This window comes from Diorhabda sublineata, chromosome 10 (genome assembly GCF_026230105.1).
Source record: "Diorhabda sublineata isolate icDioSubl1.1 chromosome 10, icDioSubl1.1, whole genome shotgun sequence".
In the NCBI taxonomy this organism is placed as follows: domain Eukaryota; kingdom Metazoa; phylum Arthropoda; class Insecta; order Coleoptera; family Chrysomelidae; genus Diorhabda; species Diorhabda sublineata.
In genome coordinates this window covers 12278049-12305103 of record NC_079483.1, presented here as the reverse complement: position 1 = coordinate 12305103, position 27055 = coordinate 12278049, and the positions used below count along the sequence as shown (strand labels likewise).

The 27055-nt window shown below is 31.5% G+C and overlaps 1 protein-coding gene across 1 annotated transcript in view; it reads left to right on the top strand.

Moving 5' to 3' along the window:
• Positions 1 to 4456: 4456 nt before the first annotated feature.
• Positions 4457 to 27055, top strand: part of LOC130449469 (aquaporin AQPAe.a) — a 58069-nt gene continuing 35470 nt past the window's right edge. The window contains exon 1 of the mRNA XM_056787309.1: positions 4457 to 4904. Within this exon, the coding sequence (XP_056643287.1) occupies positions 4892 to 4904 (13 nt within the window). The 5' untranslated portion in view covers positions 4457 to 4891. The remainder of the gene's footprint in view (positions 4905 to 27055) is intronic.

The following is a 27055-nucleotide window of genomic DNA, read 5'->3' as shown; positions in this document are numbered from 1 at the left end:
TGAAAGATATCCAGTCTAACTTGCCAAACATCATCGACTCCCTTTCAAGCCATTATCTTTCATATTTTGTTTGTTTTACATTTTGTTTTAAATAATAAAAATATTTTCCTTGATATTCCTTTGATAAGAAAAATTATATGAACCATGCTATATAGAGACAATGTCACGAAGAAATCATTCATCATCATCATTTATTTTTTAGGAAGAGTGTTTTCTTTCGAGTATGTGCTTCGATAAATCTTGACACCATGTATTGTTCTTAAATAACTGTGATATTATTGTAATCATTTTGTTATTGACGGAAGCAATAAGTGTTTATATAATAAAATTATTTGAATGACATTATGGAAGCTTGGATATACAGAATAGTATATGGATACATTGTTGGAATATTGAAATACTTGGTAGTAATGACTAACATTTTATTTTTATGTTTGTATGAAAGTGATGTACCGGATTCTTTCTTTTACTGTAACATATACATTCATAGAAACATAAGTATATCCATACCGGCAAACAAAAGATACTGCCAGAGTTAGTTCAGCTTATAAAGCAATTGTTTTTTACTCTGAAAAATTGGGATAAATTATTTGGTAACAGAACGGATTTCTTGAAGCTTGAACGGAGTTTTTGAAGTGATATTGATTGATGGAAAAGGTATCCAAATATCCTACTTTTGTTGGAGGTATTGCGTTTTTTTATTCAAAAACTTTGAAAGTATGTAATTCCTAAAATAAGAGGGACAAACAAGCACACAAGTTTAAATATAGAAAAAGCTAAAAAAAAAGTACTTGTATAGTTTTCTATTATTGTTAATTAGGTTTCACTTTATATGTTATGTAACCCATAATGCTCACTGTGACGTCTTGTAAACTTGCTAATCTGATAGAGAATTGTCTTCTTAGGGTACTCAACATCTTAGGCGTGATTCGTCTTTTTAAGTCATCTAAGTTGAGAGGTTTAGATCTGTATACAAGACTTTTGACATATCCTTACAAAAATAAATCGAATGGCGTTAGGTCAGGAGATCGTGTTGGCCATTATATCGAATTGGTCGTTAAAAGTCTGTCGGTTTTATTAGAATAATTTCTAATTACCATTCGGCGACAAATGTGGTTTATATGTGGTTAATATGTGGTTTATAAAAATGCTTTTACACGAAATCATCTCAATACCGAATCAAAAACAGATGGATAGGAAAAGAAGGCTCATTTTATTGACAAAAATTGTCGTCATATAGCTGAAGGTAATTTTATACTTTCGCAGTCCCTTCATTTTTTGGCACTAGAAATTCGAAAAATCATTCAATATCGATGAATTTTTTTTTTAAATCTTCCTTTTTACGACGGATTTACGAAAAAAATTATGGAAATAAGAAAAATGGAAACTTATATTGTTTTCTGGGGTTTAAATGTTCATGAAAATGCACTCAATCGCGTATAACTGTTGATAACTCTTTTCCAAATAATCAAATGAAGTTGTTATATTTTTATTCTCACATATAATCATTAAAGTTATGTGAACAAAACCATTCTTAAATTCACTTATTATGATCAAATGTACAATATTAAAAGTTAACTTTGAAAAATTTTCCCCATTAAAAAAACGGTATCGTACTAAGGTTGACTATTAGAGATAACAAATGAATAAAAAAAAATTTTTCAATTTTTTTCCAAAATGTTCGTTTTTATATAGGATTATGAGTATATGCCAAGAAGTGCGTTTATGATCACATTTAAAGTCATAAAATTTCCCATATTTTTCATAAATTCTCTGTAGAAACGTAGATTTAAAAAAATTCATGTATCATAATAAATAATATGCTTCAGTTGTAAAAAGTATAAAAATGAAAGATCCCACATCATACTAAGAAGCTTCAAAAATGTAGTTAATTATATGACACTCCAAAAAAATGGAGATATGTTCTATTATACTAAATAACATCTCTGATATATCTTGAAATAACCCATATACTGAATTTTGTTCTAATATTAGTACACCTAACAACGCCAAATCAAAGGTAATTAATCCATTAATTTTCATACAGTATCCGGTTTCGTTGCATGGCAATTAAATATTTTAATAGTGAAAAAAATGCAGACAAACAATTATATACCAAGGATACTTAATTGCATTTTTTTCCAATACTTCCAAAAATCATAAGATGATATAAATAACTTGTTAGGTTAGACACTGTAACTATATTTAGTAGACTGATAAAAATATCGAGTTATATGAAAGTTAAATGGACAGATAACTGCAAAGTTCTAGAAAGGTTTGTCATAGGAAGAGATCGACAGTTTTCATTCAATAAACTCTTTCAAGAATTGAAACAAAGCAACGTCAATTTTTTCTTTGCATTCGGAATTCACGTATATGCTAACTGAAATATGCATTATATTGTAAGCTAACATCTTTGAATATGGTCACACTTGGAAATCAGACTACACAACTATAACTAAATCGATGAGTGAGAGAACAGTAGACGTATAACATTAAAAAGCTAACCAAATCAATTACCTGGAGTTTTTGGAAATAATAATAAATTGGCAAGTCTTCAGATACTGTTCACCTTAGTTTCCCAATGAATAAACACTAACAATCACCGATAAAAAAGTTATCGTCTTCAGAAACTGTTTACCTTCAGTTTTAGAAGACGATTATTCCGCGTTTCTAAGTGGATAGTGGGAAGCGACCTTTCTAAAACTAGAGAAACGTGCTTACCAATTAGGCAAAAGTTGAATAAAGAAGGGAAAGTCAGAGTTTTTGATCTTTTGAAGAAGTCCCTGCAGTGAGCCCTGCTGTTTACTCCGAGTAAATATCTAACAGCTCTCTTCTGTAGTTTGAAGATTCGCTCAAATTGAATCGCACCACACGAACCCCAGAAGTGAAGGGCATATCGGAGATGCGATTCAATAAGGACATAATAGGCTGTTAAGGAGATGGATAAGTTTCAGAGACGCTTTAGAAAGATTATTTGTTGAGTTGTTTGTTGCACTAAGTGTAAGTAAGTATATATATATATATATATATATATATATATATATATATATATATATATATATAATATAACAGATTCTGCCACATAAGCCATAATAAACATAAACCTAAACATAAGCCATGATGCTACAAGAAACAAAGTGGCAGGACCTTACGTATTCGTATCAAAAACATCATAATATTTCATTCGATATTGGAAGCACAACTCATTATTTTATCAAAAATAATTGAATCTTTATAAGACCATACTCCGTAAAATATCTGAGCTACAAAATTATACAAACCTAATATTTTAGACCAATTATATGAAATATTTTTTTGACTCCACATTTATATTGGTTTGTTTTCATAAGCAAAAAATAAAGATGTGTTTAGCCACTCCGTGGCACTCCTTTACATGTCTCGGCATTAATAAAAGGAAATGATCGATCTCTGCTTGTGACACCACCACTTAACAACTTAGTCTTCGTGGATTAACTGCACCATAGTCTGTGGAGGTAGGTGAGAATTGAACAGCCTCCTCACGATCATATTCTGGTGAATCAAAATATTAACGTAAGTTTCTTAAGAATCACCCACTCAGGCATTAGGCAGTAAAGTGGTTTGTAACTCAACACCCAGCTATCGTATTTCATCGTATGATTAAAACTGACTATAGCAATAGCTCCTATATCGCCATTTTTTTTAATTAAGCCCAATATCACACCGATATTTTTTACAATTGCTGTCATGCACACCTAAAATGAATGGTTCTTCATTGTTGGATACGATATAACGCCATTATAACTCTCAGGATACAGTTCTTCGCAAAATTACGTTTAAATATTTTATTTCTTAAAAGTGGCAGTAATTGTCACCTGCATTTGTTTTCCATAAAAATAAAATATATTTAAGAAGAATAGGGTGAGTTTTTGGTAGACATGAAATAACTACTTTGTATAGCGTAATAAAACTTCACATTAAAAGTTTCAAAAAAATATAAGCAATCCAAATTGGGTATAATATTGAGTTCTTAGTTATGATTCATAACGAAGATATACAATTATAATTTTTCTTGATAAATACACTTTTGATAACCCATATATCAAAGTTTGTCATAAGATTGGTTCATCCTGTATATAAATACAAGGCTCTGGAAGAAGCGGAAAATAGATGAAGAGAGAATAACTACCAAGAAACAAAAATAAATAACATATTCAAAAGAAGGTTAAACAAATTTACTCAAACTTTTTCAGTAGTTATCAAATTATTTCATTAAAATATGAAATTGTAGTGAATTGTAGAAGACACAATGGAGTCTGAAATAAAAATAATGTCTCTGCACCTTTCTCTTTATAATTTTTCTGTTGACATGGGACAGCGCAACAATGCAAATCAATTTCCATGAGAAAAGTAATATCTTATGTATATTGAGTTATTCACCAAAGAAATGATTGAATAATTATAAACGATCAAAACTATTGTATTTGTCGACCGAAGATAATCATATAATATTTTCTTTTTTCAATTTAATCAAAGCTTTGTCTATAGCAAATTGTTAACACCCCGTAAAAAATTAATAATATCCGCTTTTGTGCATTAATAAAAATCCCCCATTTTCAAATCAAATGAAAAAAAGAATATATTGAAGACGGTGCTGAGTTGACAAACAATCTCAAATAAGCATCACAACATTTGAAATAAAATACTAAATCAAAACGGTTGGAGTAACATACGTAGGTACTTACAAGTAGCTCGGCAATCGTTATCATAGTTCAACTGTTTGCGCGAAATTAAGCGCACCCACCAGTCCTTTAATTTTTTTGAATTTAAATAGGTTAGAATACATTAAAAAATATCAATCTTCTGTTTAATCTTACCGGTGTGTGTGATTTGGTAACGTTCAATCAAGATGGGCAGAGGAGGTGAGTTTTTAATTTTTTTGTCAACAATAATATTATTTATATATTTTCTGTTATCAAACGACGAAATAAATAATCTAAAAAAGTATAATTTTCATTTGTATTCATTGGACGCATTCATTTAATATGTAGATTTGGTTTTTTAATTCAAAACTTTTGGAAATATATCCCACATGAATGACATTGATTTTCAAATTTGATACACTCCAATAATCACCCAGTATACACAATAAAAAAGTGCAATTGGTTCGTTGAGCATTCAATGCAGTTCTTCGAAATTGATTTTAAAGTCAAACCACTATCGTGAATAACAAACTAAGAACTGTTTTATTTGGGGTAGAAGCAATACTTTTAAGACGAATCTGCAAATTTTCTGAACTACCTTAGTTCACATGCAGATGAGTTATAAATGTATAACCATTACTTTGCAAAATGAAATCATTTTTTCAATGGGTAAAATTGTAATATTTTAATGAAACTCGTAATTGTTTTTGATTCTATGAATCAGTCAGTTGGTATTTGACAATTTTGTTGAATCATTAACAATCAATTAATATTGTTGTAATTTCGATAAATAAAGTGAAATTTTCGATTCTAAGCTGGATTATACATATATTGAGGTATTAGAACTAACATAACGTATAAAATGATTTGTGACTAACCATATCGGCTAGAGTGAATGAAGTTGAATTTAAAAGATTTTGAAATTGATGTGAAAAAGAAATATAGAAAAAGATTAAAAAATAGAATTAAAATGTATTTTTCTACATCAGTTTTATTATTCACGTTTTGTATCATTCATTTGCATTCATATAGAACGTATATTCTGAATCGGTAAAAAAACATGAAAAAAAGTACCGTGGCGGCTCATTTTTTCACGCTTTTGGGTTAAAAAAATTGCCGTTACGTGTCATTTTTAAACGCAATTATAAAATTATTTTATTAAAATGGTGAGATGTGAACGCTTTCCTTCTGATGTCAATTCGTTTCTCCGATAAACTGTCACACTTTTATTTCTTGATATTGGTTCAAGAAATTGCACACCAGAAAATGTTGTTGAATAGGCATCTGCAGCGACTCTTCTCCCTGAGAAATCCAGGGAACAGTATTTGAAGGAATATAATTCATTTATGGGGTAGCGTTCCTAAAAAAGACAAAAACAGTTTCATAGAACGAGTGTTCCTAGCTTACTTTGAAACTAAATCCAAAATATGGAGGTCCTCAACACTTTGGACGACTTATTCAAAACTGGAAGTCACCCTAATGGTAAATAACGACGTAGACATCAGTAAATAATCGAAAAGTTTGCCAATTCGAGTACCAATAGGGATGTAACTTCTTTTTCACTTCAAATTAACAATTCTCACAGTTGTACTTTCAATATTACTATTACAAAATAAAAATTGAATTTTTTCAAGGCCACGGTCGTAGAAACATTTTTGAATGAAACTCGTGAGTAAATTAATTTTTTTACTCGTAAGAATTGCCGTCCTATTAGGGAAAAAAGTATTGCTTCACTCACGATGAGATTAGAGCTAAGTATTAAAGGGATAGATAATAGTAAGTTAATAAAATTTAAGGCTTGCAAAATTGAGGTTATATCGTTGAAAGCGAAAGTTTTAACAAAAATACAATTTGAATAAATATCTATTGAAGCTTAATATTTCAATGTTAACCTATTGACATTGAAAAAATTCCTCACAAGCTTAGAGAATATTTTGTAGTAGTGTGAATACTTTAAATAAATATAAACGCATATTTTTTAACATGTGAAATTAATTTCGCATTAAAAATTTTTGGTTACACGAAACAGTAACTGGAATGATGAATGTAAAATATTTTAAAGAAAATGTTAAATCTGGCCCTTTTTTAGCGATATAATTTTTACAACTACAAAAAGTTTATTTATGTAATACATACATTTTTTCCCATAATAATATTTATTTCTTATTGTATACATTTTTTTTTCTAGCAATAGTCTAACCTTTTTAACCCTTGCAAGTAATAGTTGTTGTCTTTCTCCTCAAAATAGACGTTTACGTATGTGATAACGTCCTAGTCTAATAAAAACTTCTCCCTTTAAGTGAAGCCTTATAGTTAGGAGAAGCCGCTAGGTGCTATATCTGGTGAATACGTTGGATGGTTAACCAATTCGAAGTGCAAATTGTTAATTTTAGCCATAGCAAATCAACAAGGTGTAAAATGATGCGTTGTCCTGTTGAAAAATCACATACTTTCCTGTTATTCAAATGCCGTCGACTACTTTCCCTGTTATTTTTCACCTTTTTTGAGATAGTTGGTGAACACAGTCCCATGACTGTCCCAAAAAACGGTCGCCGTCACTTTTACTATTGATGAAACTGACTTTGCCTTTTTCGGAACTCGTTGGCTCTTTGCATCCACTATCTTGACTGTTCCTCTATTTAAGGATTGTAATGGCGAATACAGATTTCATTCACAGTTATGATTCGACGCAAAGATCTTACTCATTTGCTTAGTCTGCGTCAATAAGACTTTAGAAATGTTCATTCGATCCAAATTGATCAAACGCGCTAACCAACATGTCGAAGGCTTATGATTGCATAATTCTTTAGTATATGGCAAATGGGTTTTCTTTGATATGGCGATAGAGTCTTCTATCTTTCTAACCTCAATCCAATGATCATCCTGTACCATCTATTAGTATTTTTTATACTTGTATATGGTTTTCACCAGAGTTCCCGTCAATTGCCAAAAATAGTGAGTTATGTGAAGGAAATAGCTCCGGTTTGATAATTAAATGATCTTCATAATAAAGTATGAGTTAATTCCCCCTTGTTATCCAAGAATTAAGAGGTTGAGACCGTCGCCGCTAGAAGGTTGATGTAATTTAGATGAAAATCATATTAAAATTGTTTCCCTCAAAATAAGTTTAACGTCGCTCAAAATATTCTATATAGCGGACGAAACTCAGAGGATGTAAAGTTATCAAATTTTCAATTCCTACTTTATTTACTCTCCAATGAATAGAACTTTGAGTTTTTGTAGTGGGACAAAATTAAAAACGAAAGTGTACTAACTCTTATGTGTTTCCGAGCTTTGTAATACGTGAGAAACTTAATAAGGCTTTCATGAAAGTCGTGACCAAACATATATTCCACTTATTGGTGCAATTTAAAGAAAAAATATTTAGAAAATTAATAATAATAATTGAAACAAAAAAAATATGTATAAAATCAAAAAAAATGTTCTTATACGCGACATGTGGTTGTTACTATAGAATCAGGAAACTCTTTTTGACAAAAAAAAAGATAAAATTGTATTACTCACTCTCATCGACTATTAGCTATGGCCTACTATGACCTTTTCAAAAGCTACTTCCTAGATGACTTCTCTATTAGTGTAAAGTAAATCACCATATTTCCAATTTCCCATTCGTCGGTGTTGCGGGTTTATTCCGATAAATCGCCTCTCTTTTCACTTAATTCAATTGTCTCACTTCCCTTATCTTCTACCGTCCTTTAGATTTGAGAATTTGATAAGTTTCGTTGCAGTATTTTTTCTTGTTCCTTCGCCTATAGCTTCATATTCAGGGAAAAAGGAGTACTTCCTTCATTATTATCTCATTGTACGATATACGAATACAAACAATTCTAGTTCCTTATGTAAAACTGATTAGCCATTTTTCTTTCTCAATATCGATAGATAAAGGATCTTTAATCCACTTATTATTTGAAGGAATACCCGGAAGTTAGTTTTTAAAAAATAGTGCTTGAAGATTCACGTGATGTTTGATATGAAATTTTCTTTGGGGGGCATTGTTTCCTCGGAGTTCATTTTTTTAATTATTTAAGAGACTTTCTCTAATACTTTAAACGTACTTAAACCAAAGCCTTGCTAATTTCAATTCATTAAATGTAGCAAATATGTCGTACCCGAAAGCGTGACATTTATCATTATCAATTTTATTTTGATGGTGGGTGTTCTGACTCTGAATTATAATACACAAGAACTCACTCCCTATTTTCTTGAATAATTCGAAAAAAGTTTACTATTTAATGGAAGACTCTTGAAGTACTTCAAAATGTTTTGGAAAATTTGAATTAAATGGCAAAATGTTACAATTTTTTGTTTTTACAATTCTTGTCACGACCCTCATGAATTTTTATACGATCCGGTATCGGGCTGTAGCCCATACTTTGGAAAATGCTGTACTAGAGAATCGCTAGTAAAGAATTGTTCGCTATTAGAATCAGCTCAACTTTTAGTTTGTTCCTTAGTGGTAATCTACACTAAATATTTGTATTTTTATCATATTGCTATATCTAACATTGACACAGCAGTAACATATGCTTTGATTGAATGTTTAAAAGACTGACATGAGCTATACTTAGGGACTCAGCAATGGTACATCGAGAAAGAATTATTCATAAATCTTTATTGAGGACCTCGTAGCTTAATTCCCTTCTGTGGACGTTTAGGAATTGAATATAAGAGATAGTCGATGTTTGCTTGTCGCACTTCGTTATAAGCAACTTCAATTTCATGAATTAACTCTGTAGGATCAATGAAACGTTATGTTAATTAAATAATCTGCATCTGCTTTCCATCATATCCACACAACTGAAAGATCTGGTATACACTTATGTTCTACCATATATGCCCAATTTATTTCTTTTTTGGTACTCCAGCTTTTTTATTATTCTGTATAACTGTAGGACTTTTTGGAAACTACAGCCCGCGGATTCTAATCCTAGCCCTGAAACATGATCTACGAACCTCTGATTTTTTATTACTTTTTTGTACGTCAATTCTTCCATAATATTTATGTATAATAGATTCTAGATAGTTAGTAATTTTTATTGAGCACTCATCAACGATTTACCTCCTCATCCGGATTTTGCACTAAATTTTAATACTAATAAGAGATTTTTATGCTGAAATGACGGAAAGTACGAAAGCCGTTAACATCAGTAACCTATCAATAACGCTGTTGAGAATTAATAGTAGACCATGAAGGGAAATGAACAATTTTGGTTAGTTCAAAAAACCCAAAACAAATGAATCAATCCGCATTTATCCACCGGCTTACCAGGGTAGAATGGATCATATCATATTATGACTACAACCTGATAAACTCGATCAACTCCGAACAGCAATGAACGTGATTCGGGTTAGTTTGCAAACATTTAAATCATAGTTCGTTCATAGTTCGATCATAGTTCGATCATAGTACGATCATAGTTCGATCATAGTTCGATCATAGTTCGGTCATAGTTCGATCATAGCTCGATCATAGTTCGATCATAGTTCAATCATAGTTTTCGAAAAAAGCCTTGTTCTCTCATGGAAGTGTGGGATAGATTTATTTAATTAAGAGCTACACTACAGCCTCAAGTTTAGTTATGATTTGTGTAATGTTTTTGCGGCCATTGTACAATATATGTACGGTTTTTAGGCTGTTTGGTCGCTACGATTCCAATTGATGAAGATGCCAAACTCTTTACTATCTACACTAGTTAGTTTGTGCTAGGTTTAATCTCATCAAGCGCTTTCGAGTGCGACAGAATCCTGTACAGAAATCAGAGGATGATGTAGATTGTTTTTGGTTAAATCGAATAATCTAAGCAAAATATAATCCAGTAGTATCAAAGTTTCAGAGAAATATTTTGGAGTTATCCGTTACCACTACAGTGCTTCTCTTCCGGTTTCCACTTTTTTACTGAACTCTTCTTTTTATAGAAGCATTTTATTATACCATAAAAAGCCCTAGTGAACTAAATCTGTTATTTATTGTCTATATAAATAAGTTTCCTCAACACTAACTAGTCAGTTTTCAGTTGAGGACATGAGAGTTCAGATAGTTCGAAATCACATTTTTGATAGTTTCTTCCCAGGGTCGTATCATTAGGAAAACAAGTAATGATTTATTTCAATCGAAGCAACCACGTGATCAACTGAACTGAAATTAATTTTATTGTATTATTACTTTCAATTATTAGTTGGTGGCATGAAATAATTATTTCATAGAATAGAGAAATCAAGCTTTAATTAAAATTAATGGACATGGTTATGGTATAATTTCATTGAAAAAAATCCTATAAGCCATGAATAATTATATGATTGAAAACAGGATAAATGGAACTACAGCAAATGTGATTGGAAAAACGCATGCCGGAAGTCTATAAATAACGTTAGTATTTCCAAAGAATCAATGTAAAGTTTGAGATATTGAATACAGAAATTGGTACTTTGTTTTTTTCTTGAGAAAAATATTAATGCGCACAACTTTTCAAATGAGGATTTGTGGGCAGCTGATTACGAATCAATGAGCAATTGAATATATATTCAGTTATTTGTTCAGTTTAATGTCCAAGTGCAGTGAGATAACGACTGACCGATCCAACGATTTCCACCCGATAGATAAGTCGTGGTAGTCTGTCGATAGATTGGTCACCCAGATATCCAGATTCAGCAAATTTGAATTTTTTATTTAAGAACTAATCAATGAAAGAGTGTTGTAATACATCTCTAAGGGACAACAGCAGAAATTCCCATCAAGAACTTTAAGATGTAATTGAAAACATTCATGGGTTCTACTACACATATATCTAATTAGATGATGGATCGAGAGAACGAAATTTCGTCTAATATGTAATATTAAGGTATTATACAGAGTGAGTTTTATATATGGAACGCCTCAATTATCTCGGAAACGGCTACAAGGGTCTTGTCACACGGCCGGTATCATGGTGGTATCTACATTGTTTTCAGATCTTCCACTTTTCCGAAAAAATAATGAACTTATCACAAATAAATCATCTTACATATTTTGTACACACACACATACAAACGCATAGTGAGATGGGGCGTCATCTTGTAGCCAAATATTGCCGTTTGGGTTATTGTTATTGTCCAAAAATTTCTAATAATGAAATTTTTTTTAAAGGAAATTGAAAATACTTACTTGGACATATCGGAGCCAACTCAGGTATAATACTATTTTCCGATAAATTTAAATACGCCTGATCATTCAAGTTTCCATCTCTGAAAAAGGGACCAAATCCATACATTCAGTTTTTCAGTATATTAAGCGTGGGATTCACATATCCAACGAGGATTGTTACGTGACCAGTATCTACAATTATACCGAGTTACGTTACTTTGTATAGATGGAAGTTATTATCACGTAAAATTTTCATTACGAATGTTTGTGAAATATCAAGTTCCCTGGATATTTGTGTAGTACTGAAGTGCGGATCGTCTTTTAACAGGACACAAACATCTAAAGATTTGTTTTCTGCGCCCTGATTTGAATGAATCTTTCATTGAACCAGTTTCGTTAAACTTTTTTACTAATTTACTCACAGTAGATCTTGTTATGGGATTTCGGTTAGGATATAAATTATTAAAGATATTACACGTTTCTTGTTGACTACGCCTATCACCATATCCTAATATCATTAAAATATCAATTAGTTCTTTTTCAGATAAACGATCCATTGTGACTTTCAATAAACTTCAACAATAATAATTTATTGAAACGTCAAATTTGTTATTGTTGGAAACATAGCCACCTAAATGTATTATTTTAACTTCGTGGGAGATAAGGCAAATGTAACTATAACTCCGAAATTATGGCATTTAGGTGTAGGGAATAGTAGATGAAAAATAATAAGTATATCTGAAGGATTTCCAAAAGCGAAGAATATACATGGTGATCGATTTGAAATAACATTATTTTTCTGGAAAAATAATGATATACCTGTATAGGTATATCATAAGTTTTCTGTTAAATTTCTCTATTAGTTGTGTATATGAGCATCCACAGTTTTATGTCAACAGACTATATACAGGATTGTGAAGCAGAAAAAAGTATATTGTGATAATTTCTTATCTGAATTTCCACTAGATTATAATATGATCACCCCGAAAAACCGCATATGAATAACAGTAACAAATGTAAATGTAAATAATTCTATACCCCATTGATGGAGAACATGAAATTACTTTGATATAAAAACAGTAAATTGTTACTATCAAGTACCCACATTATACAAATGGTATACTAGATACTAGATGAGGACAGTTACAGTTTAAAGGTAATAATCATCAGTGGCCTTACTTATCAAAGAAGTGAGAATTTATTTTATTGTATCCCCTATTAGTACATTAAGTTTTCAGAATTTTTTGTTCCATTACACGTCTTAAAGATGTACACAATAGTTGAATACAATTAGAAGAGTGAATGCCTCCATTAATATCCAGATTAGTTTGAAGCGATAAGTTCACAGTAATATGGTGGTAATCGCAATAGTCAAACTACAAGATTTTTATGATATCATTTATACTTTTATAATCTGCCCCGTTTGTCTACTATTTTCATTGTTTTGATATTTAACAAGTAATTTGTCTCTTTTAATGAATGGCAAAGGTTCTCCTCCATTGATGTCGACTAAAAGGTCATTCAATTTTTTATGTGAATACAAGGATTGCACTTTTCTTCGGATCAGTTGTTTCAAACGACTTTATATTTAGATGAGTCTTCTCCTAGTTCAAGTTTTAGAAGCTTATTTAATTTCCCAGGAGTATAATTTAATTGATCAATAGCGCTTTTTATTGTCCATTTTTATAGAACTAATAGCTATATGTCACAAGATTATACAAACAGAAATGTAATTATTAACAAAAATAATGTACAACGGGCATAACCTTTCTAAGAAAGATGATGGTTATTTGAATTGATATTGAATTGTAAATATTCTCTATTCTCTGTGGATATTACATACCTACTGAACACACTGTTTACACTACCACTACACCCCAACACTCACAATTTCACTGTCTGACGCGCGATAACCAAGTTATCGTCTTCAGAGACTGAAGGTAAGCATACCCACTCACCTCAGCTATTTTAATTAAAAATATAAATTCAATGAATCAGAACCAGATATTTTACTCTGAAAGAAATATTGCTTAATATTTTATTCCAGAAATTCTTCGCTATTGATTTAACATTTTATATTGAGGCTTACCTACTGGTTCATAGCGAATATGCTATCGTTCATTTTCAAATAAACTAGTGGACCCGTGCTGCTGCGCAGCAATGACTGTATTATACTCATCCAACATTTATACCAGTAATGATCTCTAAAGCCAAACTATTGTCAAACATTTTTTCTGACAATTAGTCGCATGTAATTCAATAATACTTTCATTGGACTCAAATTCTTTAAGAGTATTTCAACAACCCCTTCCTTTAAAGTCAGCTCATGGAATGGTAAAGTAGTCGTCGTAAGACTGAATTCAGTAGGGAATTGTAGTAGTAGGTATTGACCATTGATAATTCCAGTAGGAAGTTTGCAAACTCGCATTCATCTGCGCTCGCTCTAATATTTTTGGTGAGTTTGAAAAGTGGCCATTGAGTTGAAAATTTAATTGAGCTCTGCACTATAGCAGCGCTAGATACATGAGGTACAACTGGCAACACTTGCCGGTAATCTCTTCCTTCCCCGAATGATAGTTCGTTACCCATTAATAGGCAATTACATTAAACAATGCTTGTTGGGCATAGATTCCTCATCCCAGATGATCAACTTAGTGGAACGAATTAAAGTGGCTTCTTTAGTATTAACCCTCAAACCAGATACCGAATGCTCATGTAAATTGAGTGGTCATTTGAATCGACTGTGAACTATACGGACAAGAGGAAGTAACATTTGAGCAATCCCAGTCAAGGCTAAAGATATAACTTGCATTCCTAAATTGATGCAGCTCTGGATTTAACACAGTACCCCCAATCCCCCTTCAGACACCGCTAGTGTGCTTAAGTATAACTTTAGGAGGATATAAGTTGAGTAACTTTGGATTCTTGATAACAAATCTAGGCAAAAATATTGTGTATTCATAAAAAAATTAGGAAAATCGGTCGGATAGAAAGGCTGAAGGGAATGCCATTAGATTTTTATATTTTTTTCTAATATATAGAGTATATTTTATACGGAGATTTATTGAAAAATAAAACATAAATTTCATGGCCGTCCATTGATACAAGGTGCTCTATATAACTCTTAGCCAAGGAAGTTTTCGAAGTTGACTTGACATTTGAAGAAATCTGGTTGAAATTGGCAAATCAATTCAAACTTTATACGAGGTCTTGCTATTAAATAACGAGACTGGTTACAAAAAATTGTTTTATTATAAAATTATTCTACATTCGAATGCTTTCCTTCAATATACTTCCCTCCCCCTCGCCACACTCCTTTCCATTCGTTTTTTCTATTGATCGAAGCAGTGCTGGAAGTCTTCTTTGTTGAGTGCCTTTAGAAGCTCTGCCGTTTTTTGCTTTACCGCTTCTAACCACTCAAATCGGGTCACTTTCAAAGCAGATCTTTTTTTACCTTTCTAACCTTTCAAGGAAATCTGAGCAGACCCGTTAACGCAAGAGCTTTTGGTCAGAAGTCAGAATTTTTGGCACCAACTTCGCACAGACTTTTGACTTGTGTAATTCCTCTTATAAATTTTTTATAACCGTTTCTTAATCTTCTTAATCAGCGTTTACAGCCTCGGCAATAGACATACAATTTGGTTGATTTTGGTCACTGTTTCCGGAGTTGAAACAGTCACAGGGTGACCTGGGCGCTGGTCATCTTCAGTGCTCTCTCGGCCCTCACTAAATGGCCACAACAAGTTGGTGCAATACATCTAAACGAGTTCACTCATGGTGTAAGAAATATTCCTAAAGAAATTAAAACCTATTCTCAGCTGATTCCTTTCACTGAGGTTTTCTTAATAGTCGAGTGTACGTAGGTAACAAACCTAGCGGTGAGATAGACGATATTATTTTTAAAAAATAATTTTATGTTCTTCATTTTTTCCATAGTAATTGCCAAAGTACTGAAATTTATTGTAATATCTGTATAGTATTACATCACAATACTTCAATAACTGCTCTCTGTACATACTCTAAAAAGGTTTTAAATATTATTTTATTTATTTATCGTTTTTTTGGATATGTTATCAATAACTTATCCAAAATAGTGAATATTTTTAAGTGTGGTTGCCCAATGTTCCCATTCTTTCTTGTCTTCTGCCAAAGTTTTAATTCAAATTAGGGTCTAGTTCAATAGTTCGATTTTCATCATCTTTTTCATTCATTCAAATATTTAGTTCTACCACTTAAACTGATCATTCTATTTACTTAAACCTCCAGTATTTAATCTGAAGATTATGTCGGAATGGATAAAAGTAAAAATACCTTTTCTGTACTTCACTCAAAGCTGAACTACTATTGAGAAATTCAAGAAGATGCGACACTGATTTATTATTACAATTTATATTGTTAATGAAGAACATATTTACACAAGCAAATCAGATTTGAAACTGATGTACATAATGTAAATATTCAGAATAAAGTATTTATGTCATTATTGTTTAGTCGGTTCTTTTAGATATCAGTTTGGACGTTCGCATAAAAAATTACTAAAATTCTTGTGTCAATTTTAGATTTCTATAAATTGAATCTGAACATGAGAGAGAAAGTTTTATGGAATAAATTATTGTCAGAACAATGCTGTTGCAATTTGTATTGCAGCATTACTTACTATAATTTATTCATTTATTTATTTTTATCGTATGTCAAGGGTTAAGTGGAGGAACTGTAATCGTAGTGCGTATCTTAAATTTAGTCCTTAATTTTTCAAGGAATGTCCTGCACATTTGTTGTAACGTTTAAAACTTGTGACATTATGAAAATCAAATATTTCGCATAATACGTTGAAATTATGGTGTTTGTACTGTTACATACGAGGAAATTTTAATAGTTTCCGACCCCCGTGAGTTGTGAAGATTTTTCTGAAAGTTGGAAAACGTTTAGTATCAATCCGCCATTAAGTATTTGTTTTTCAAAAGCGATACGCCTACGCAATTGAAAGAGGAGATAGATAATGTATTCGGAGACTCTGCCACTGAATTCAAAGGTGGTCGTATCAGCTTGGCTGACGACGAGCATTTGGAACGATCAAAAACTGCTATAACTAGCGATATTATTAAAATGTTTATCAAATGGACTGATAGAAGTGTCAAGACACTGGATTGCAAGGGGTAAACCTGCTCCGAAAAAGGCAAAAACGGTTTCATCGACCGGAAAGTCATGACGACCGTTTTTTGAGGTAGTCAAGGGATTGTGGTCATCGACAATATTGAAATAAGTGAAAAATAACAGAAGAGTATCACACATCATTGCTTGATTAGGTAAATGAAGAAATTAAAAAAACAGATCGCTTTTGAGTATTCATTACTTACATTTTGAAGAAAAATAGCAATTAGAGTTATAAGTATAAGTAATAACGAAAACCCTGCTGGATATAGCTCCTCCTAATAGATCAACTAGTGAGAAGGAGAATGCAAATAGAACAGTAAGAAACTAAAAAAGAAAGCCGCAAATTAATCATGAATAAATTGGAAGGAACGTGGACAATGGCGAAAGAAAAGAGTAACGCCAAACCTGAGAATCTGGAACAACATTTTCTATATGGACACAGACACTATTAAACTTACCTACTTCCAAAATTAGTGCCAGGAATAAATGCATATACTGCAAATGACAAAATACTTGACATGGAAAACTACTCACTTTTGCTAGCACTCAAGAAAATGGAAAACGGTATGCGAAATGGCAAGATAAATTGTAAAGAGCAAACAAAAATACATGAAGGACCGAGGGACCAAAGTAGGATCATCAAAAGCCGCCGACGTAATGCTAAATAGTTTTCTCAAGCAGAACTCATTTAAGGCTAATGGAAGGATTTTAGTCGACGTAGCTCACAAAACCGTTTGATGCAAAATCGTTTTACAAGAAACAAATTCTAGAGTCTGAAGACGATGTAGCCTCAATATCAATAAGTATAAGAAAGCTGGAAGACATCTCCATAAAATTAATGACGCTGAAGAAAGGGGACGTGAAGATAAACAAAGAAAAACTAATGTAAACAATGATAACGATAAAAGTAATGGAGTTTTTTTATAGATAATTTCATAAACATTAATGATACCTGAAAATATTAAAGCAGCGATATTATTAGTAGTGACCGATGATAAATTGATTTTTGAAAAAAAAATTGACAAAAAGTTAAAGTCAAAACATGAGAGACAAAATGAGGAGGTTAATTATGGAATTGTGAGGAGAAATAAGAGGAAAAATGAAATATGGACACATCTACTCAAGTGGAGAGGAGAGTAACAAAACAGAGGCCAAGTATGTAAAAAGCAAGAATAAGACCAGAAATAAAATGAAAACATCGGATTAATACCATTTCAAAGAGTATTGGGAATTGAGTGAAAGATAGACTGTTATGAAGAGAAATATTAGAAGAAACTAAATCAATAAATTACATAATTAATTCCCATATCACTGTTTATGAAAACATGGAATTGTACTCAATATATTCCGTATAATGAGAACTTGATATGGTTCGCATGAATTTGAACAATAGTTTTAGCACAACCATTTACGAATATGGATTTCATCTGATTTGCATCCGTAAAATAAACTATATTCCATCCGCTTTTAAATATATGCTAGTAAACTAAGAGTAAACTCACTAAATCATCTAATTTAACATTTTTTTTTATTTATTGATATATTTCTATATAAAGACCTAAAAGAACTTTTATTCCTTATAATTTAAAAATTTTCCAAAAATAAATAAACGAATTTCAGAATAAATGAATACTAATAGAAATAATAGTCCGTACAATTCACCTGTAAGTATCCATTTCAAAATTAAATTCTAGTTAAAGCGCATCCCGTCAAGTCCCGCTTAGTATGAAACCAGATTTACACATTCTCTTTGTTTTAATGCTAAGTTATTATTTGCAATTCAAAAGCGTCCGACTTGACTGGACGCGAATGGACTAGACTGGCTTTGTACGAAATGGGCCTTAAAATCGAACCATACAACCATTGGCAGATTGATGCAAAGATTTCGAAAGACCGGTTCACATTCTAGGAGACCTGGACAACGACCTACTCCAGTTTCAACTCATCAAGCTGACCGTTTTTTCCAATTAAATTCATTAAGAAATCGGTTAATGACAAGTGTCGAACTCAACAGCCTTTTACGAGAAGTCCGAAATGTAAATATCTCTGATATATCAATAAAACAACACCTTTATAATGCTGGTCTAAACAGCAGAAGACTCTCAAGGCACCTTTGCTGACCAGGCAGCAAAGTTTTGCTAGAATAAGATTTGTAAGGCAACAATAAGACTGGAATTTGGAAAATTGGTGCCAAGTTTCGTTCATTTACTGATGAGAAAAGAATCACTCTAGATAGACGTAATCAAATTCGAAGACGGCGAGAAGAAAGATTTGCGCAGTCTTCTATTATTCTCAGGGAGCTGTTCCAAGGAGGGTCTATCATGGGATAGATCCTGGAGGGCAGGAATTAATATCTCTTTCTAGACCTGCTATTAACGCAGCAAAATACATAACTTAGATTCTTGAAAATCACGTTCGGTTTGGGCCATTTATTGGTGATGATCTTCATTTAATGCATGATAATGCTAGACCACACGTTGCCGCAGATGCTCTCAATTACCTAAACGAAGTAGGAAATCATACCCTAGACTAGCCACCAAGAAGTCCAGATATGAATCCTATCGAGCATGTTTGGGACATTTTCAAACATAGCATTCGTCGTCGAAATCCATCTCCTCAAAATTTAAATCAACTTGAACCAGCGGCATTAGAGGAATGGGAGAACATAGCTCAGGATGTGATAAAGCAACTAATTGAAAGCATGCCCAGGAGAATGTTAGCAATAGTTACATCCAGAGGCGGAAGTACACGCCACTAGCGTTTTGAGAAAAGGAACATTATTATTTAGAATAGAATAGAAGTTTTATTTTTAAAAAAATTTGGTTTAATTGCATCGTTTTTATTTATATTTTCTTACTCATTAAAAATCACTCAAAATTACTACACATTTCTTATTATTGATTGAAAAGAAGTTAAAGAATAACAATATTAATTTAAATTTATTAAACAACAAAATATTTTCAGAAATCGGGATGATGCGTTATTTTTGACCACGAGTATATATTGGTGCTCATCCAGACATCTAGAGAAATGTAGTTTTAGCTTATTTTGTGCGAAATAAAAGCTATTCGTAAATAACAGGGATTAGTAGAAAAAATAGCGTACATAACTCAATAGAAAGTAACTTTATTACACTATCCTATTGTTTCACAAAATTCACAATTGTGTCAATTTTCTTACTTCATTTTGTAGCTAGAAAATGAATTATAATATTATATTTCTTGATATCGTCACAGTAACAACTTTTTTTTAGGGGGTACGTTAAGTTTTTTTATCATTATGATATGACATAATACAAAAATATTTTATTTGATTGTAATCTTTTCGTGTCAGTTAACTGGACAATTAACGTTTAATTCAATGTAACGCGATATTCTCAAAATTAATTTTGAAAAACCATTGTTTTGTAGCCGCCGTAATTAATTTATTCGCATTAATAATAGATTTACAGCAGGAAGGTGGAATGCAAAAAGTTGTTGTGACTATTTCTGACGAAAGCGTCTACATTATAATTATTTTTCGTTGTTAGACTTAATCGTTTTTATACAGTACCTATCATTAACGATATGTTGAAGATAGTAATTTCAAAGCAAACTGATTCACGGAAATAGAAAAAGATCAAATTACGAAAATACGTTATAGATTCACAATTACGCAGTTCAAAGAATATCTTTTAAATATATCAGGTTGATTATAAATTTCTAATATCTGATTTAATAAGCGATAATAGTTTATTGTGGAATATTTTCTATTTTTCTAAAGCCTGCTAACTAATTTGTAGTCTGAATAAGTGTGACTCGATAATAATTGTCTTTAGTTACGAAATTCTACGTTTGAATGTGGAGTCATCTAAAGACTGTTGACTAACTAATTCAATATCCTGAAATGTCCTACTTTCAGTGCATACTGAGCCTTTCTTGTAGATTGCGGAGGGTGATTACTATTCATATCCAAAAAACTACCGTATCTCATTTATATGGAGAAGCTCCCCGGGTTGAGTTACTGTTTATGATTAATTATGGTTTCATATCCAAATAACCCTCATATTCACTGGGTTAAAAACTCTTGCGTGTTTCACCTGAAGTGGTCTTCTAGAACGTGAATTTGCGTCATGGGGTCGTCTCAGAACTGAAGGTGTCGATGTTATATATAGAAAAGTACTCTGAAAGCTAGACTTTGGGGATGAAGTTGATGCCATTCGGTGTCTCTAAGTATATTACGTCTCCTTGCACTTCACACTCGAGGACATCTAATACGTGCTCTGTTTGTACCAAATTCTTGAAATCTGAGAATTATTCGCACAATAGATGTTTTAGAAATACCCAAGATTTCTGATAACTCGTGGTTGGAATGCCTTGCATCGTATGAAGAAATAATTCCTGCAAGATTTAGCTTTAAAATCCATAGAAGTTAAAGTCACATATCTGAATATTTGGTAAATATCAACAATTGAAGAAACATTTTTATACTAAGTACTTTTTTTTAAAACAATAAGTAAAAGAACTAGGTTTAAAAAAAAATTCTATACATTAAAGATATCCGACTATACATTTCTCAACAAGAGAATGTCCAATTTGAACTCTACTTTTTTATTGCTAAAAATATTGGAAAGCGTTGAATTACCAAAAGGTTATCTCTTCATAAAAAGTTTAAGTTTCAATTAAATTACCAAAAATTATTTATATTTATGAGATCTATTCGTAGTTTTGCAAATAAAATTAAGCAAAACAAAAAAGAATAATACAAAAAGCGGACGAAATGAAAGTGAAAAAACAATGTATTCAAAGTTTGAACAAAGATTTCGATTTTCGGAGTAACTTTCACAATGTCTGGTTGAAAATTCGCAGATTCCCGTTTCTCAACAAGAGAATTTCCATTCTACTTTTCTTTTGCTAAAAATATTATGAAGCGATGAATTATTGAAAAAGTAATTTTCTTTGATAATGGCATTCATTTAAATGTATTTTCAACTAATTCTAGTTTGTTGTCTGTAATACAAGGACTATTTACTCCGCCCTTGGCTCACCTACAATAAAAAAATGAAAAATCTCAAAGATATTTGTTTTAATTAAATCTCCATTGAGGTTAACACCAAAGAACGTAAGAGTGTCAACCTTTGTACCACTGATTTACGGCCAATATGACTTGATCCTCAGAAAAAAAATTTAACCAAGTCCTCTAAAACAGCCGGTTATCGCTAAGTAATGCGTTTGGGCGAATCATGTTTCAATGAAAATAGTACAAAAATCTTTTGTGGTTTTATGTATAATAACAATTTTGTTGTTGCCTGTTGTATATTCTTATTTTTTGAGACGTCAGTATAGATATAACAAACAAAAACAATCATCCATGAACTATTTGCAACAGTTGTACCACGTAGTTAGCACAATTTTTTTAACTATTCAGTGAACTTCGCTTTGAAGTTGTTTTGCTATATCAATCATCCGCCGGTCTATTCTTCTGATTATAATTCTAACAAATAAAAAACGGAATTATCGAAGCATACCTATTTCTAAATGATTCAAAACCAGAATTCATACAATATCAATTCCTCTTTCTGGTAAATTGATTTTAAAACAATAACAAATAAAAAATATATAAATTGAATGATTGCCTTGTCTCGATTATTAACCTTAACTTATTCAAGGTTATTCTGTGATATAATTCCATTGTAGTTGTTTTTTGTATCTTGTTTTTTCATTATATAATACGAAGAAATTGATTAATCATTGTAAATATATTTGCATATTTCTTCCACACAATGAATCAAGAATAGTTCAGGTGGTGCTGAAATAATTGGATGTAATTTCATAAATTTGCCTTTTCCTGAACATGGTTGTAACATTTCGTTGTTGTTTTTGTTCAATTGGAGGAAACGCTATATTTATATATTTGATGTATCTATTTGAGTAGTTTTATATTTTGTAATGCTGATTTAAAATGGTAGAAAATCTTCGTGCTCTCTCTCTCAATTCAATTTTCTAGTTTTATTTCACAATTCTCAGGATTGTTTCTGTTTTCTGTTTACTTTTTGAACGTCCTGATCTTTCTATGATAATTGATTTTCCAATTGTAGAGCACATAATATGTTCAAGCAAGATACTTATTTTTTTTTTATTGTTTAAAACACCGAGGACAAATATGACATCTGAAACTAGTGTTTAGTATGTCAGCTGACGATTAATATCCTTATATATTGGCTATAAAAATATAGCGCTAGAGATTTCTCACGCAAAATTAAAATAGCAATATATTTAAAACTTTTCAACTGATTTGACATAATTATCTAAAACCATTTTAATTGAAAAGTTTGTTGGCTAGAACTCAATTTAGGTCCTTTCGAGGGAGACACAACGGTTAGCCTTTAATTCTGAGAGTCAGATCCGGAGAATACGATTGATGCGAAGGAATTCGAAGCAATTTTAATATTGTTTTCATTGATTAGTAACACGGTGCATTGTCTTTATCATAAAGCACATTCTTCTTGTTCAAATAAGGTTGTTTATCTCAGCTTTATTCCCTCAAACACTATGTAACAGTTAGAGTTTTCAATTTAGTCGATGAATGCGCATTCCAAAATAATGATACCATAACCTTGCCAGCGTTTCTTGTGCCTTTCTATGCTTTGGATTTGACTGGAGATTTTTTGAGAAGATCCAAACACTGCTAAATTATCAATCCGTTGTTTTTTCTTTACTGATTGTGCACACGCGTGGCAGTCACTTTAAACCGATCTCTCGCAAACCCTAATATCCACTATAAGTCCAACACATGTTTGCTTGATATCTTCAGGATCTCAGCTAGCTCAACTGAAATTATTTGCTGTATTTTTTTTTATGTTTCCATCGGTAACAGCTTCTTCGAGGCGTCCACTGCGTATTATCGTCCCCGGTGCTCATCGTAACTCAGTAAACCAATTCTCAATAGTTGATTTTCTTGGGACAAAGCCCGAATAATATTTATCAAGCCAAGCCTAGGTTACATTAATATTTTTGGCTCAAAGAAATGCTTTATTAACACACGAAATTTCTTTATTTTTTCATACTAAAAAAGGTGTTTCATAAAGATGAAATAAAGACAAATTAATAGGACAACAGCTGCCGAATCAATAAAAGCGCCCTTTTAAGATTAGGGTATACTGAAAGTTATTTGGATGATACAAGTAGCTCCATCTATGTGAGATCCTAAGCACTTTTCAGTCCACCCAATATCTACATCAACTTATGCATGGTAATTCTTAAGCTGAAGAAGAAAGAAGAATTTACAAAATTCAAGTTTTTGAATAGCCAGAATTTTTTTTGGCAAGAGTATTCGCATAAATAAAGTTTCTTTGGTAAAAAATCTAATCTTTTACTCATAAGAAAAAATATCCATTTATTCATATATTTGTAGTGTTTTTCACAACTAATTAGATAATATACATAAATAATGATATGGAATTTTTAGATAATTACCCATCATTCAGTTAAAAAAATTAAACAATCAAACATTTACTCACAACCTTAACTAACTTGTATTTCGATAACACATTTCAGCAAACAAATTCAATGGGGGGCTTTGCATGGTTTTAGAAAGTTTGGATAAAATTGAGTGGTAACTTGTCATTTTTAGTTTCCAACATTTCACTAAATTTGTTAGTTAGCTTTTACTTTACTTTTAATTATATTCATGCAAGAGATCTTTTGCTGTGTTACGTACATACATTTCTGTACTGTATATTACAAATGCTTAATATATTGGATTTATAATTCTAGTCCTTCACGATCTGTTGATTTTTCCTAAGGAGTTATTCATATTAACCAACGAAAGGAACGAATATTTGAACTTAAATAGGAAGATTTATATTATGAATTTGAAGTTCTTAAACACCTTGAAGCAATGGCCGCCAATAGAAGAATACATAATCAAAAAAAGAGCTACAGCAATAAAGACTGCTTCATAAGCTACGAATATTTATTAATAAAAGTAAAAAACTAGAATTTGCAAAACTGGAAAAGGATTTATCAAAATTTTGAAGAACGCAGGACAAAAATCAAGTGAACAATGGTGATTGGTGATATCATGGAAATCGGCATGTCAAGTATTATACTACTTTCAAAAATGATGAACTCCAGAAGCCCGAGCTCCAGCCATCGAAAAAATCACTGTTCTTCATAGATGTTGCTGGATTTAGTTTAGGTTCCTTTGTCGAGGAATGGATATTGATTATGGAAATGAGTTTAGCACCTTATTTCTTGATACAAAATTTTATCAACGCATAATAATTGTATTGATTGTACTTTTGTAATCAGTTATATGCTAGCTTGGAATTTTGTTGTAATATTAATTACGGAATATAATAAATTGCGATCTAGAAATTGGCAGTTTGATATTTATTTACTGCATTCCGTTTTATTATTCAGTATAATTCAATCTATATTTTAAATATGACGTTAATTAATCATTAATCACAGAAGTATGATCCCATGGATTTTTCGCGTTCCAAAAGCGCTGTATAGTAATCGGGCGATACGTTTTTAAATTGACACTATGTATAATCAAATCCGCGCCACTGTCATCATCAACCGCCTACCAAATTCATACTGTAAGTGGAAACATTTAATAATTCTTAAATCGTGACATACTACATCAATTTATGCGATGACTTGTTTTCGAAAAATAGTTATGAACAACATTCCCCCGGGCATCAACTTGTGCACAACCATCACGAAATGTGCAATGTGTGTCATTCAATTGATATTAACATTTTTGTAACTATAATTGTTGTTCCAATGAAATACATGTAACTTTGAACTTCGGTTTTTCTATAGTTTAATTGTACGTTGTGTGTTACTAGCAATTTTTATAGTAATTCCATTTTTCACTTACTGATTCTTGTTGGAGATATTCGATAGAACAACTACTACAACTATTTTTATTTAATATAGAGAATAAATTAGTTTGGAAAATTATTAGGGTAACAAATAATTTAAAGGACACTATCAGTATAGTTTTACTAATCGAAACAACGTGAAAATTGCTCAATTTATTTACAATATAGGATATTTGAAATTGGAATGGATAACATTGATTTAATGTCAGTTCAAGCTTTTGTAAGGAAACCTAAAAAAAATTTCGTTCATCGTTTTTCTCTTAAAAAATCTTCAAAAAAAAAGGAAATGTTTGTTTGAAATGTCATTCCACATTCCACGAGAGCTGCTATTTATATTCCTTCACCAATAAGAATTCATGATATTGTTTTTCAAAATATTCCCCATTGAGAAAATTTCCCTTTTCCATGCATTTGGAAAGTTTTTCTTTTTCATCTCTAACTGCGGTAACTCTAAATTACGCGATTCTCTCACAAAAACGGCTTCTTTTGATATTGCGAATCGTATTTTAATTATCATGTACGACAATAATAAGAAGTCATTAGCTGTTAAATCAGCACTCACATACTCCGCTTTCTGGCTAGTTAAGAAAGTCCATTGTTTAAGCAGCTTACATTGTAATGATAATTAATGAGCAGGTTCTTCTTTAATTCTGAATTTTTTCAATAACTTCTGACAAATACGAGGGTTATCTGAAAAGACCCAACAGAGAAACAAGACTTTTTTTTTCATGGTCATTTTCATCTTTAACACAGTCTTCTCATAAGTCTATACAGTTAGACAAACGATTCTTTAACCTTTTGACTCTTATAAATAATAGTTGCCATTTTCCTTCTTAAAACAATGGCTCAAGTCTTCGTTTGTTGTATGTGAAACTTCAAAGTTAGGAAACAGGAAAAAATTAGCATCGTTTTCCGGTTGATGGAGCCGCCTTTACCTATTGTGGAACAGATTTATCTTTTAGGTTAGATTAGGCAATCCAGTGTGTTGACTAGTTTTTCGTTTTAGGATTGTATTGGTGTGGTATTATAATTGATAAGTGCTGACATCTCAATATTGGGTTGGAATCTTCTCAGGTAACTCTCGCAAATGATTCTGTAAAATTCAAGTTTACCGACTTACATTACTTAAACGTTACCGTAGCCTCATAGCGGGTAATGCTAAAGAAACGGGCAACCATTCCTTTCAATTTGCCTCTTCTGAGA